Source organism: Electrophorus electricus, chromosome 19 (genome assembly GCF_041902795.1).
Source record: "Electrophorus electricus isolate QZ-2024a chromosome 19, ASM4190279v1, whole genome shotgun sequence".
Taxonomy (NCBI): domain Eukaryota; kingdom Metazoa; phylum Chordata; class Actinopteri; order Gymnotiformes; family Gymnotidae; genus Electrophorus; species Electrophorus electricus.
Window position 1 is genome coordinate 6301502 of NC_137515.1, and position 15120 is coordinate 6316621.

Genomic DNA, 15120 nt, shown 5'->3' on the forward strand with positions numbered 1-15120 from the left:
ATCTCTTCTCTCTCTTCTACCATCAGGCAAGCACTATATAAGTGTGAAGGCCAGGACAACAAGACTGGCGAACAGCTTATACCCACCGGCAGTCAGGCTTGTGAACCACTTTACCTTCCCACAGCTCTAAGCTGTTCAATACTGAGGCTCACACACTACTCACTGAACTGCACTCTTCACTCCTCACATGCACATACATACTCTACTCATTGAACACAATTCTTCACACACCACATTGCAGTATTACACCTATGAATGCTGCTCCTTGCCTTTTTGCACACTATAGACTAGTAACTGTTTAACTCTGTACAGGTGCCTTTTTTATTTATCATTTGTTGTATATATAGTTTGTTGTTTAGATGTGTATTACCTAGATTTTCTGTTTCTATTTTCCTTGATTTTCTTGCTGGTGTCTGGAGGATAAGCAAAGTAAGCATTTCAGTGTGCAATGTAACTATGTACAGTACATATGACAATAAACTCCTGAACCTATTTTTAACGCGTATGAAATTTAAATTTGAATATTTTGTCTGTCTTCTAAAATGTGTGCATAAAATATTGTTAAGGTCAATTAAATCTGCTTCTAATACTTTGGCTCCACTAAATGGTGCCTGAAAACTGTCTCTAGTTTAGGGGAAGGGTAAGAAAGTCAGGCACGACTGGGCATGCGCAGAAGTGTCACGACTTGCTTGCTGTCTGCCAGCGTAGCTATCTAACGCTAGCTAATCATGAAGGCTCTCCGAGGAATGGTTAGTGGAGCCGTAAGTGAAATTTCATCGGCTGTCAGTGGGCACAAGACTCCTGCTGCTCGAGAGCATGCATTTGCCGTGAGTCGTGACTACATCTCTCAACCGAGACTAAGTGAGTAGCGAATTTATTACAAAAACGTGTAGCCAGCCAGCTGGCTAGCCAGCCAAGCAGCTAAGATAGCTACAGTGGGAAACAAGCGACCCGATAAACACTAGCAAGCTAGCTATCGGTGATGAGTGAGTGAGTGAATGAATGAATGAATGAATGAATGACAACATGAGGACGCAGGTAAACCTAAGAGCATCATCTGGTTACATAACTAAATAGCTAGATAGCTTGCTTGGAAGCCAATTTAGCTGCGATTTAGTAAGTAGCTAGGTTAACTAGCTAACTGTCCTGTTGACGTTTGTATGGATTTACGTATAATTGTGAGCAGCTGCTATGTGACGTTCATATGTGCCCCAGAAGACTGTCCTTTACTAATCTGACAGCTCTGTAGCTAGCGGGAGAAGATGGGTATCGAACCTCATCCGAGATTATGCACCTCAGCCATTTCACTAGCTAGTAGATCAGATAAAGCGTCAAGACAAGTAATCATGTTAAGGTAGCTAGCTACCACACTCCACACTTCTGTTTAGTACAACTAGCAGAATACATGGTGAAAGCTGCGAGACTCTGCTTTTGCGAATAATCCCAGTAAAACACAAAACCACAGTAATCTATCTTCATGAGCGGCACTGTAAGCCTAGCTAGCTAATAAATGACACGTCTGCTAAGAATATATGTTTGCTGGTTTTTTTTAAGCATTTTCTTAATTTACGTTTAGGAGTTACTGATATGTTCATCCTCGTGGTTTATTATTATGCCATTATTGGGCTACTGCAATAACATTGGTATTAACATTGGTGTTGATTCAGTAAGTCACAATCAGACATGCAAATCGGTACGACTGCATTTCGATGGGGTTTAGAGTCTGTTAGCTCACTAATTTAAGGACACAGAACGGATTGGATCTGGTTACACCGAAATCTGAGACTGTCGAAGAAAAGCATTAAGAAAGGAAACATTGGTGGACTTGTACACCAGATATCTGTGTTGAAACATTGACTAAATCTTTTCACATTCACAAAAAATAATTAATGACGAGTTCAAACAGCCATGGCACTGGGCTCGCTATTTCTGACATTCATCTGAATATGTGAGCCCACTGTAATACCAGCTATCAAACGCAAAACAACGATCAGATCTTTTTACACAACTTACTGTCCTTTCACTTTTTCATCCTAAAAGGAGTTCATGACAGGAGTATACGGAATAGCCTAGGCTCATGGGTCAACATGTGACCTGCAGAAAGATTACAATAAATAATATTAAAACACTCAACAAATAATTTTGATGACCTGACATCTCTTCACTTCTTGAGCCAAAAAAGCATTTGTGACGCAGGTGTATAGACAAGGTGTCACAGGGGTCACTATTTCTGTCAGCTAATGTTAGAATATGTGATGTTGCAGCAGGGTGAGACCGAGCGTCATCTGCAGGGTGGAGAGAGAAATCAGGTGAACCAGTGGGTAGTTAAAATTGGTCACACCTCTGTCTAGTTGAAGGTAGCCTTTTCAAACTCTCCCTTCTTTAGGCTACCTCAGTCTGAGAACACACATGGAGAGCCTGGCTACAATGTGAATTATCTTTGCTGATAAGAAGATTAAGAAAAGTTGATCTTTTATCTTGGGCTTGTTTTTTGTTTTGGTTTTCTTTTGGTAAATTTAAAAAGCTCTGTGTGTTACTCCTGCAGCCTTCCTTCCCTCCTTGACCAAGTGTTTTATAGTGGTGTTGAAACCCAGGAGATAGATATGTGCATTGCATTGAGTTCTCACCATTAAGCAAGGTCCAGTAAGAATGTAATGCTTTGACTCATCTGTGTTTATGTATCATTGATATGTTGTATTGGGATCACATATTCTAACCCCTCTTGACTGTTTGTATATATACAAAATTATAAGTTTAACTTGTAACTAAAGTCAAATTATACTTTTCTCTTGTCAAAAATGGTGAGCACTTTGCCAAGGCTGTTCTGTACACTCATGTAAGCATGTTTATTGTCAGGTAAGTCTTTTTGGCTGATAAAGTAAAGTGATGGTACATCATCTGAAAAGATTTGGTTAGTGTTTCGTTGTTATTTTTTGTAATCTTCCTCGGGGTCACATTTTCTGACAAGCTGTTCAAAATGGTATTCATAAATGTAATTTTGTCTAAAAAAGTGAAAGGAGGATGAGTCCTCTAAAAAGATTTGGATTGTTTTTCTAAACATAACATGCTATTGCAGATTTCTCCATGTGAAGCTTATCATTTTGAATTCCATTTGCCATAAAATGGTATTCAATGAAATGTAAGGTATAAAGCAGGATAACAAGACACCTCAAATGATACTCACGTTGAAACAGCATGAGAAACAAGAACTTATGAAAACTAACTAATAAGTTTGCACAGTCTGCTGAAACAGCTTGTGCACAAGAAAAGTCTCTAAATTTACTGAAAAACATTCGCGATGGTCACACAATTCACTGGTCATTGATTTTGATGTAACACTGGAACCAAATAAGCGGTGGGGGTGTTCACTGTGAACTTACTGGCATTTTGTGTCCACAGCGTATAAAACAGTGTCTGGTGTCAATGGCCCACTGGTGATTTTGGACCAAGTAAAGGTATTGTGCAATGGTGTTGTATCTTATTACATATCAGCATCCTTACTCCATGTTTCTCAGTCTGGTTCTTGGGACCTACCAGACCATATACGCTCAACCCCAGCCCGCAGCACACCTTTACAGGCTTGTAACGGGACTCCTTCCCCTTCCATGCTGACAGACAGTACAGCCAGAGTGATAATGTGGACCAGGTTAGATCAGGTAATTTCCCAAGCAGAATAAGGAGCACAATATCTTGGTTAACGGCTCTATATATTTGGATATGTGTATATTTATTTTAATAAGAAAATTTTGTATAACTGGAAAATGTTTTAAATGACACACCTTTTATCTTGGACAATATGGGGGAAATATTACGATAATATTATCTGTAAATGGACTGGTCCAAGGGGCAAAGAGTATATATAAGAAGCACTCTGAGGTAGCTGGTAGATAAGCGCTGATGTACTGCTATAATTGGAATGCATGTTGAGCTACATTTCTTTGGGTTATTTGTATTGTTTTGTTTTGTTTTTCAATGATAATTTATTTTTTCTTTGGTAGTTTCCTTTGAAATATAATTTATTTTTTGTCTGCTTATGGCATGATGCCCCTCTGTCAGTGGACTTTTGGGAAAATGCCCATCATTTGCATAAATACCACCTATATCTCACTCTGTTTGATCCCACACCCTGCTATCCTCTTACAAGGCTACTCAGTATTCTTAATGGCTGGGATAGTCCGTCAGATGGTCTGCATTTATGCTCTATCTAGAACTGGGCTGAGAAACATTTCTCCAAGTTGATGCATTGGTCCAACTTGCTTTAAAGCACTTATGCATTAGAAATAATGCAATTCCGCTAGTACTCAGATAGCACTTTTCCACTGGCATGATGCTGTTGCCAAAATCCCAAATAGTCTTGCGCCTTTCCACTGCAAAATCACAGGTTCTCAGCCAGAAAAATCTTATCGTTCTTGCACCATTATATTGCTGGTGTGAAACCAACGAACCTGTGATGCAAGTGGCTGAAGGGTGTGATCCTAGTATCGCTTTGTAAAGTTGTTTACCTCTACCCGCCTTACTGCAATGTACAACTAAAAGCACAAGAACTGCAGCAAATACAGCAATAATGAATCATCAGTGGTCCATACAAGAAACAAACTCATTACTTGTGATACGGCTGTGTAGTTTATACAAAGTATTACAACTTCTGTTTCTGGATGATGGCGTGAACACATCCAAATATGTAAATATTGGGCTTTTAAGAACAGACCCACACTTCCACTGCTTTAAAAGGTTCACTAGTTTGCAGGAACTGTCAGCTGTGGCATAAGCATCAGCACTTTGTTGGTGGAAAAGTGGTAAAAGTTATGATTAAATTGCTATTCTAAGTACCCTGCTCTGCTCTCTGCTTCACAGTGATGATGATAGTAACATGGCTTTCACCACTAGAATATATCTCATGTCTGAACTGATTGAATGACTTCATATAATTTTGATGGTATATGGGCCATGTGGCATTTTTATGCTACATCTGCGGGGCCAGCAATTGGTGCTAGTCTACATGCTTGTAGTTGATTTCAGTTCAGTTATTGAGCAGTCAGAATTAATTGTATATGAAAAGTAATGTTAAAAGTTGGTCTTTTGATAATGATAGTCGTTTACCTGCTGAAGTTTCCCAGGTATGCTGAGATTGTCCACCTTACCCTTCCTGATGGCACCAAACGTAGCGGGCAGGTATTGGAGGTCACTGGCTCCAAAGCTGTAGTCCAGGTGATGAATAACCTACATTTAACCTGTGGTGTTAATGTATGTTTCATGATCTGTATGTTTTCTGTCTTTACACCGATGCAGTTTAGTTCATTACAATATGGCTTAATCAACTATCCAGCTAATTTTCAAGTCCTTGTTGACTTGATATAGGAGCATCAGAGAGTGCTATGGAGCTTTGCAGCATATGGGTAATCCAGCACTGAAACTGCTTGTACATGATGTAAGTCGTCATCTTATGTTTAATTTAACATGGTTTAGGTGTTTGAGGGAACATCAGGCATTGATGCAAAGAAGACATGCTGTGAATTTACAGGGGACATTTTGCGTACACCGGTGTCGGAGGATATGCTTGGTAAGAACAATAAAATAGTCAATCATCATAGCTGTTACATAAAATAATTGAAAAATAAGATTTTGTTCAAACCCTATATGTTCTCAGGTCGTGTCTTCAATGGCTCAGGGAAGCCGATTGATCGGGGTCCTGCTGTTTTGGCAGAGGACTATTTAGACATCATGGGTAAACACAAAGCCTGTTTTATCTTCAATTTGAGATGTTTATTCAGTTTTTGTAGATTAATGAGCACTTAAAGAGCAGGTCCATTGAGAAGATATGATTGGTCATTGTACTTTGTGGACTTCCCTGCAAAATCCCATGTGTTGAAATACCTCTGATAGTGACGTGTCCAAATGAATATAATGAACACTTTACTGTATATGTTAATTCAGCACTGGTGATTTTGATATAAATAGTTTTGAAACTCACAGCTGTATGGACAATATATAGAACAGCAAATGCAAACTAAAATTTCTATCAGAAGATATCAGAATGAGTGATGTTCAGCCTCCAGCTGAGAAATTTATATTTATATTTTTGTTTACTCTGCATTTTCAGTGTTGAAATATACCTATTTTTGTTCTCCAAATTATGTTCTTGCTTTTTCTAGGCCAACCCATCAACCCACAGTGTCGTATCTACCCTGAGGAGATGATCCAGACAGGCATCTCTGCCATCGATGGCATGAACAGCATTGCCAGGGGACAGAAAATACCCATTTTCTCTGCAGCTGGTCTCCCTCATAATGAGGTCTTATTCACAGTGTTTATTTTTGAGCATCTTTATTACCATAAGAATCAAAAGAAAACTAGAATCTGGGTTAAATCAGAAAAGTTCCTCATCCTTTCCAAACTTTGCCTTTTATTGATGTCCAGTTTACAGTAGTTCTTCTATAATTCATCTGCCCTTCATTGGCACAACACTGCATAATTAAATTGTTTCCCTTCTCTGTCACCTTATTTGATAATGAGCTGAGTAGAAACAATATAGTATACAGTTCTACCCTATCTGCAGTTTGACACTCCAAAGGTCTAAAGCACCAGAGATATATTTGTGAATCTGCTTGTAAATTCAGATTGCTGCCCAGATCTGCCGTCAGGCTGGCCTAGTAAAGAAGTCCAAAGATGTGATGGACTACAATGAAGATAACTTCGCCATTGTGTTTGCAGCCATGGGGGTGAGGGAAAACTTAAATAGAGGGTCACATTCATCCTAAAATGCTGTTTTTACAGTGTGATTAGAAGATTAGACTCTTTCTAACTGCTTAAATTGGTGTTTAGGTCAACATGGAGACAGCTAGATTTTTTAAATCTGACTTTGAGGAGAATGGTTCCATGGACAATGTGTGCCTGTTCCTGAATCTGGCCAATGACCCCACGTAAGTGCTCTCTGAAACACATATGGAGGTTTTCCAATATTTCAGTCAGAATCTGTTCAGATATTACTATAGTCATAATAATGGGTTCAGTCTTCAAAAATCCTTTTGGTGTTTTTTTCATACTGTTTTTAATGATGGCCTTGATGTTCAAAAGTGAGTGCACTATAAACTGGGATTAATGTGCAGGATTGAACGCATCATCACCCCTCGCCTGGCCCTGACCGCTGCAGAATTCCTGGCCTATCAGTGTGAGAAACACGTGCTGGTAATCCTGACGGACATGAGCTCCTACGCAGAGGCTTTAAGAGAGGTGTGGGGAGTCAATCATTGCTACTGGAAGTAACTCCAATTTGAACTGCAACATGAACCACATTGATAATCTTAAACAAATTATCTACCCTGCCTTGCACTGATCCTCACCATAAACACAATCCCAATTCTAATCCAGACCACCACCATAAACATCAAAACAATCCGAAATATAATCCTAATCTCAATCCTAGGTATAACATGAAGATTGAAGGGCTTCAGTCATTGATGATATCTTTGTTCTGTCTCATGCCCAGGATTTATTATTTTTCTCATCCCATTTCTTAAAGTTTCAGATAAAACAAAAAATACTGCATCCATCATTGACTAGTCATTTATGTCAGTCATACATCATGGGTTAGAAATATGTATAAAACTCTGTGATTTGTAAACATAATTTTAACCAACTTCAAAGGTGTCGGCAGCCAGAGAGGAAGTTCCAGGCCGCCGAGGTTTCCCGGGCTACATGTACACCGATCTGGCCACGATCTATGAGCGAGCTGGGCGTGTGGAGGGCCGCAATGGCTCCATTACCCAGATCCCCATCCTCACTATGCCCAACGACGGTGAGCCAGCACAGCCCATGCTCTCCCCATCTGTTCGCATTCACAGCAGTACTTGAGGACTGCCTTTGAAAATGCACTTAGACATCTGGAAGAACAGGACAGACCCTGGTCCACTACATATCAACGGAGTCTGTGTGGAAAGAGTTCCTACATTCAGATTCCGGGGGTGTGTGTACATCACAAAGACCTCTCCTGCACCATTAACCCCATTAACCCCACAGCAGCTACTCTACTTCTGAGGATTCTCAGGAAAAACAACCTACAAGAGAAGCTGGTGTTGTCCTTGTCCCACTGTATGTGCTGACATACTGTATCTGTGTGGTACACCAGCTGCTCTATCAAGTGTATGCTGGTGTAATGTCTTTGCATGGTATTCCAGTTGCTTTATTAGGAGTGTGATGAAGTACAAGAATACTGTCCTGAAGCTGCTGTATTGAGCATGTGCTGATGTACTAGTACAGCAGCTGCACAGTGAACAGGAGAGCCCTTCAGAGGGTCATCAACACCACCCAGGAGATCATCAGGTGCTCACTTCCCTTTGTGGGGAACTTATTCAGCTCTTGCTGCATCAGCCGAGCAGCCAACATGTTATAAGACACATCCCACTGTTGTTCCTAAGTCCCCAGTCAGCTAGTTTTAAAGTTAAACATTCAAATAGAAAATAAAGATGCAGACTTCAGAATTAGTCAAAGAGAAGAGCTGGTCCCGTCCTTTATTGCAGGTCAGTGTTAACAAGCATTATTGAGGCACCCTCTGGAGAATGTCTAACAATCAAACAGAACTCACATTTTTACAGAGCATGTTTTTTTATGAAAATAATAAAACAGTTACAGAAATTTCAGACGACAAATAATGCAAAGAAACCAAGCTCATATTCATTTATAAACAACACAGTACTAATATTTCAACTTATGACGAGTCAAGAAATCAATATTTGGTGGAATGACCCTGATTTATAATCACAGCTTTTATGCGTCTTGGCATGCTTTCCACCAGTCTTTCACATTGCTGTTGGGTATCTTTACGCCACTCCTGCCACAAATTCCAGGAGCTCGGCTTTGTTTGATGGCTTGTGACCATCCATCTTCCTCTTGATCACATTCTAGAGGTTTTCAGTGGGGTTCAGGTCTGGCTGTGTGACATGAAGCATTGTCCTGTTGAAAAAAAACAGTCATCAGAGTTGGGGAACATTTTTCAGAGAAGAAGGAAGTTTTCTTCCAGCACAGTTTTGTAAGTGGCTTGATTCATGCATCCTTCACAAAGACAAATCTGCCTGATTCCAGCCTTGCTGAAACAACCCCAGATCATCCCCGATCCTGCACCAAATTTCACAGTGGGTGCGAGACACAGTGGGTGGCTTGTAGGCCTCTCCAGGTCTCCGTCTAACCATTACATGACCAGGTGTTGGACAAAGCTGAAAATTGCACTCATCAGAGAAGATGACCTTACTCCAGTCCTCTATGGTCTTTTGCAAACTTCAGTCTGACTCTTCTTTGCTTCTCATTGATGAAGGGCTTTTTTCTAGTTTTGCACGACTTCAGCCCTGCCTCTAGAAGCCTGTTTCAAACTGTCCTTGTTGCAGCAGCTGGGGTGAATTACACATGCCATTTTTTTTGTAGGTCACTTGACGTCATCTTACGGTTGTTAAGTGACATTCAAATGAGGTGGCGATCGTTTTCGACCTCTGCCAGTCTGTAGCTGCTGTTGGCCCCTGTGTTTGCTGCTTAACCTTGTTCTTATGAGCCATAGTTTTTGAAATTTGCAAGATGGAAGCAACCTGATGCTCACTGTATCCATCTGAGAGTAAAACTACAATTGAACCATTCTTTTCAACGCTTGTCATGATCTGTAGCGGTAGTTTGACTACATTTACTTTTTGGGTAGTCCTAGCACTGCTTTTCCCCATCCAGCTGGTTCTATAACAAGAGAATAGTGATGGCAGCAGCAATGGTTTTTATACTGTTGCATGTTAGAATAGGATTTTGTAAAGGTGATCACCTATTCAGCATCTCATTAAGTAGAATGAGGTGTGTCTGTGAAGAACAAACACTTGAATGGAATGGCTGCTGTACATATGGAGAAGCCGAAATAAGAAAAAATTGTAGCGGTCTCATTTTTTTTTCCAGAGCTGTGTGTGTATGTATGTATACATACATACATCTGCATCTGTATCTGCTCTGTATGCATATATGTGTGTACATACATACATACATACATACATACATACATAGATCTGCTCTGTACACAAATCATTCTGAAAGGACACAGAATCTCTATACTCCCTTATGTTTTATGTTATTAATCAAGTTTGGCTTATTGTATAATGCAATGTAATATGTATAATGCAATGTTAAATCTGTTTTCCCTGTAAACACTCTTTTTATCTGACCTGCTGTTCTCTGGCAGACACTAAATGCCCATCATATCATATATGGACAAATGGACTTAATAACCGCTTCAACCCCAGGGCCATTCAAGAACTGGCACCGCAAATATGGATTCTGACAGTTTGGGACCTGTGATTATCTGCACAGCTTATAGTTATATTTTAGAAATGTTTCAATAAGACCTATATATTATTTATACATTCCTAAACACCTTTCTCTCTCTCTCTCATAGATAGATAGATAGATAGATAGATAGATAGATAGATATAAAAATCTATATCTATCTATCTATCTATCTATCTATCTATCATAGATAGATGTATTTATTTTTATGTGTGTGTGTGTGTATATATATATATATATATATATTATTTATTTATTTATTTATTTATTTATTTATTTATTTAAAATTTGAATTGGACACTTGAACAGTTGTTTCTGTTTTTAATTGTTGCTTGCTATGTGTGAGTTCACCATCAGTATTGGTACTCAATTTCAATGTACTCTGTGCAGTGACAGTAAAGGAGTCTAATTTAAAATGTGAGCTCTTTTACATCTTCCCACAGATATTACACATCCTATTCCTGATTTGACTGGTTACATCACAGAGGGACAGATCTATGTTGATAGACAGCTTCACAACAGACAGGTCAGTGTCAACACCTGTTACATTTGTAGGTGCTTGAAGCATTTAGCCAAAGCAACTTACGTTAGCCTTTTGGCCAGCAGTCATGGGGACAGATCCCTTGGATAAAGTTGTGGTTTATTCCCCATGGAAACCACGGCCATGTCCCTCAACTAGGTATACATCCATGATCTCTCATGATGTTTCAAGATGCCACAATTTGGGCCACATGCTCATTTATTTCATAGATGAATGATCACTATTATGTGCTAATATAAAGTGTTCTGTGTGCAGATTTACCCCCCCATCAATGTTCTACCTTCTCTCTCTCGACTCATGAAGTCAGCCATTGGTGAGGGGATGACGAGAAAGGACCACTCGGATGTGTCCAACCAGCTGGTGAGTTTTGTGGCAGCAAGACTTCAAGCCTGGACTACAGGCTTTTAAATGTTTTAAATGTTTAGTACTGTAGACACAGTTTCTATTAGAATTATTTTGTCATATTTTTCTTCCATTGTTTAATGCTACTTTAAGTTTGTAGGGGAACAAAAACAAAGTTCAACTTTTTCACATTGACTTATTTCACATTTGAGACCTTCTAATTATGTATTGCATGATTTCTCAGCACCTCAGACAGTATTTACATCAATTACTTAAATACATTTTTAAGGTTAATTAAAAAAAAAAAAGCTTATTACAGAAGTTATACACATGTCTTGGGACACAAATACATCTTGAAGCTAATTATCTTGTCAGAAATTTAGCAAAAACATTAGCAGTTTTGCACTTTAGTTACTATATTCATGCTGCTTCCTCGATGTGTTGTGCTTACACAGTAAATAATATTCACCAAGTTGCTAGGCAAAAAATATTCATATAAATATTTAGATTTGCTGAAGAGTATGACTATGAGGTGAATTCTGATTATGGGTCACTTTAAACGTGGAGTTGTCATGCCATATCAGTTTGACCACTTTTCAGGGGGTCATATTGTTTTTAGATATAATTTCCACAAAGCTCTCTTAATGGGACCAGGTGAAAATTAATTTTGTTCTTGATGGAAAATTTACTCAACCTACAGTGACACTCCTTTATGTTGCCGATGCCACCAGTGAGCTTGTTCCAATCACACAATTTGCTGCAAAGAAAATTGTTTTTTAATGTATTACTTTTTTTTTTTTAAGATTTAAAAAAATTAACATTAACAAGCCAGTTAGCATGCATAGAAATATAAATTGATCTTCCTTTGCCAAACAAAAAATGGTTAAATACAAATCTTAACTTTATAGTGATACAAAAACTGTTAAACACAACTAGAAAACATCCACAATATATTTAATAACTGTCAGATTATTTTTGCATTTTGGTTGAACTTCCCTTTTAAAGCTGCTGCAGTCAGTTTCACAGTGCTTACTAACTTCTGCCGACAAAGCCACATAAGGAGTCCAGCTTAACCTGGACTTATCCAAACCTTTCTCTAAAGACCCTCTGTCCAAAACCATGCACACACTTACTTTTCTATATATGCGGTGTACACATGCAGAATAACCTGACAGGCCGACTCCTTGTTTTCTAAATGTTCAGTAAAGCTGAACTGCATTGAAGTTTTTTATCACAGAACAGTACAGTCCAAGAGACATTTGGCTTTCACAGCAACCTTTGCCTAAAAGCAGTAATAGTTTTCAGTATGTAAAGATGAAGTGCTGCAGTTTTCTAAAAATAAATTGCTTAAAACAGCCCAGGGCAACACAGGAGAGATGCTGTACACCAATGCTAAGGCCAGGCCATATGATACTCCTTTACATGGGAGAGATGCTGTAGAAAAATGGTATGGCTGTATGATACTCTTTTACATGGGAGACATGCTGTAGAACAATGCTAAGGCCATATGATACTCCTTTATTGCCAGTACGCCTGCTATGCCATTGGGAAAGATGTGCAAGCCATGAAGGCTGTGGTAGGTGAGGAGGCCCTGACTGCCGACGACCTACTGTACCTGGAGTTTCTCCAGAAGTTTGAGAAGAACTTCATATCTCAAGGTAAGTGGCATAAGCATGTGAGAGACCTTCTGATGAGATTCTGTGATAAAGAACAGTATTGTTTAAATATCTCAGACCATTCAAGGAAATTATGTTTAAAAGCTGTTTCAGGTAATCTTACCCATCTTCTGGCATGTTGGTATGTTGAAAGCTAGGATCTGTTCTGCCCAGTCTGTGAGGGATTTGTTTTTGTTTTTATCTGTAGGTAAGGGTTGTCTTCAAAGAGTTCAAGGAGATGTTTGGGGGAAATAAACTTTGTCTTCTAACCATAAAATGTCAATGATCTAATTGTTGTTACTTTTTAATTTGTATTGTTTATTTCCAATAAATGTCCATCACATTAGAGTTTAATGAATTAGACTATATAGTGTTTCACATCCAAAAATACTTGCTGTCATGATGATGATAAGCTTCGTATTTCTTGGGTGGCCTAAAACTTTTGCATAGTGCTGTATTTGTGTGTATTATGGCACAGGTAATGTAAAATTAATCAGTGCTGTCATCTGATGTATGGCTGTCACTATGCTGCTTTGGTCTGCAGGTGCATATGAGAACCGAAGTGTGTATGAAACTCTAGACATCGGCTGGCAGCTCATGCGAATCTTCCCCAAAGAGATGCTGAAGAGAATTCCACAGAACATGCTGGCAGAGTTCTATCCTCGAGACTCCAAGCACTGAGCCTCTCTTCTCCTGGTCTCAACACCGCTTCTCTCAATCCCCCCCCTCAGATTTCTCAACCTGTGCTACTCACACCTGGACCTCTCAGTCTTGATCCTGTATTTCATGCTTCTGTTTCTCTGCTTTTGGTCATTATGTCATTGTAGCCAAACCGTAATGTAAAGATTGTTGTGAAAATTGTTGCAACACTGCAGTAATAAGATGTGCTGCCTTATGTGTAAAATAACATTGTGACTAATTAGTTTACTAGAGGAAACCTTTAGTCCTTTTGTGGACAGAGTGGATGTGTTGCCAATCATAAAATCTGGACTACAGTGTATGCTGGAAAGCAACACTAATTTTAGCACTGCTGTCTTAGATTTGGAAAAAAAAAAAAAAAATCTCTGCATGTAAATTCTTTATGACCTAATCTCACTGACTGGCAAATGTGCCAGCTAACATCAGTGGTTCCTCTTAATGTTACAAGTATTACCACCAAGATGCTATGATTTTGTTCTACCCTGTGATTGTCCTTTTCATAGATCATAATGTAGAGAAGCCATATGTTCAGTAATACTTGCAAATGTTGGGGCTGTATACATCTTTTAAAGGTTTTAAAAATTCAGTGAGCAATATTACTATTTGTTTAGTTGGTTTGAAAACAAACAAACAAAAAAACTTTCTACACGTTCTGTATTGCTCACCTGGCTTTGTACTTTGGTTATTGGCTGAACATTGTTGGGACAGTTTTATGAAAGAGTTTCATTGTGTAAATGTAAACTTTTATGTTGCACTTAATTAACAGAATAATGTTTACTTATTTCATAAATACAGTATTTATTTGTTATGTACATTCACCATTGTTTAATTTTATTTGTATGTGCCATGGATTTTGGGTGTTCTCCTGCTATCCTTCCTTGAATCAGTGTGCCGCAGTAAAATATGTAATACCTCGTGAGTTTCATTTGAAAGACTGCTTTGTCTGAGTGCATGAAAATGATATTGTAAACTGTTTGTAGTCTGTCCTGTCTATGGAATAAAATCTGATATTGTGACAGTGGTGCTTACATTTTAAGTGTATAAACAGCATGCATCATTGGCATGTTTTTGGATTAAATTGCTAAACATTCAGTAATTTTACTTGTAGCCTGTAGGCAACAAAGATGTAGGTACTTGCAAAGAGGAGAGAAAACTTTTATTGTAAACATCCTGATAACAGGTCAATGCTTTGCATCATATAATTTTCATGCAAATAAAAAGTAAACCATGAGCCACTATGTGCCAGTATGGCAAGGTTTTGTAAACCCCACATGGCAACATACTGATACCAACGGCATGTTTGTGTCATAAGGGTATTATGAGTTGCAGGTGGTGCCAAAGGACAGTCTATGGTATTAGTGCCAGGGAGGATCTGGATGCATACCTGGCAGCCCCAGATAGGACTGCAGGCGTTTAAGTGCTAGGAGATTTCAGCTTCTCTTGTTCCAGTGGTTAACATTCATTTTAAAATACCGAAAGCAGGGTGTACACAGCTCTTGTTTATATTACTATGCATTTAATAACTGCCACCCTCAGGCAGAGTTTCCATCATTCAGGCTTTTGTATTCCAGGACCACT

General features: G+C 38.8%; 1 protein-coding gene across 1 annotated transcript; it reads left to right on the forward strand.

Annotated features, from left to right (window-relative positions):
- The first annotated feature begins 674 nt into the window (after positions 1-674).
- Positions 675-14560, forward strand: atp6v1b2 (ATPase H+ transporting V1 subunit B2). The gene is made up of 14 exons (XM_027008374.3): positions 675-861; positions 3400-3455; positions 5110-5208; positions 5467-5560; positions 5648-5725; positions 6153-6292; positions 6618-6719; positions 6823-6920; positions 7107-7230; positions 7645-7795; positions 10749-10831; positions 11102-11206; positions 12717-12846; positions 13388-14560. The coding sequence occupies exons 1-14, from the start codon at positions 729-731 to the stop codon at positions 13522-13524; spliced, it is 1530 nt and encodes a 509-aa protein (XP_026864175.1). The 5' UTR covers positions 675-728; the 3' UTR covers positions 13525-14560.
- Positions 14561-15120: the final 560 nt, after the last annotated feature.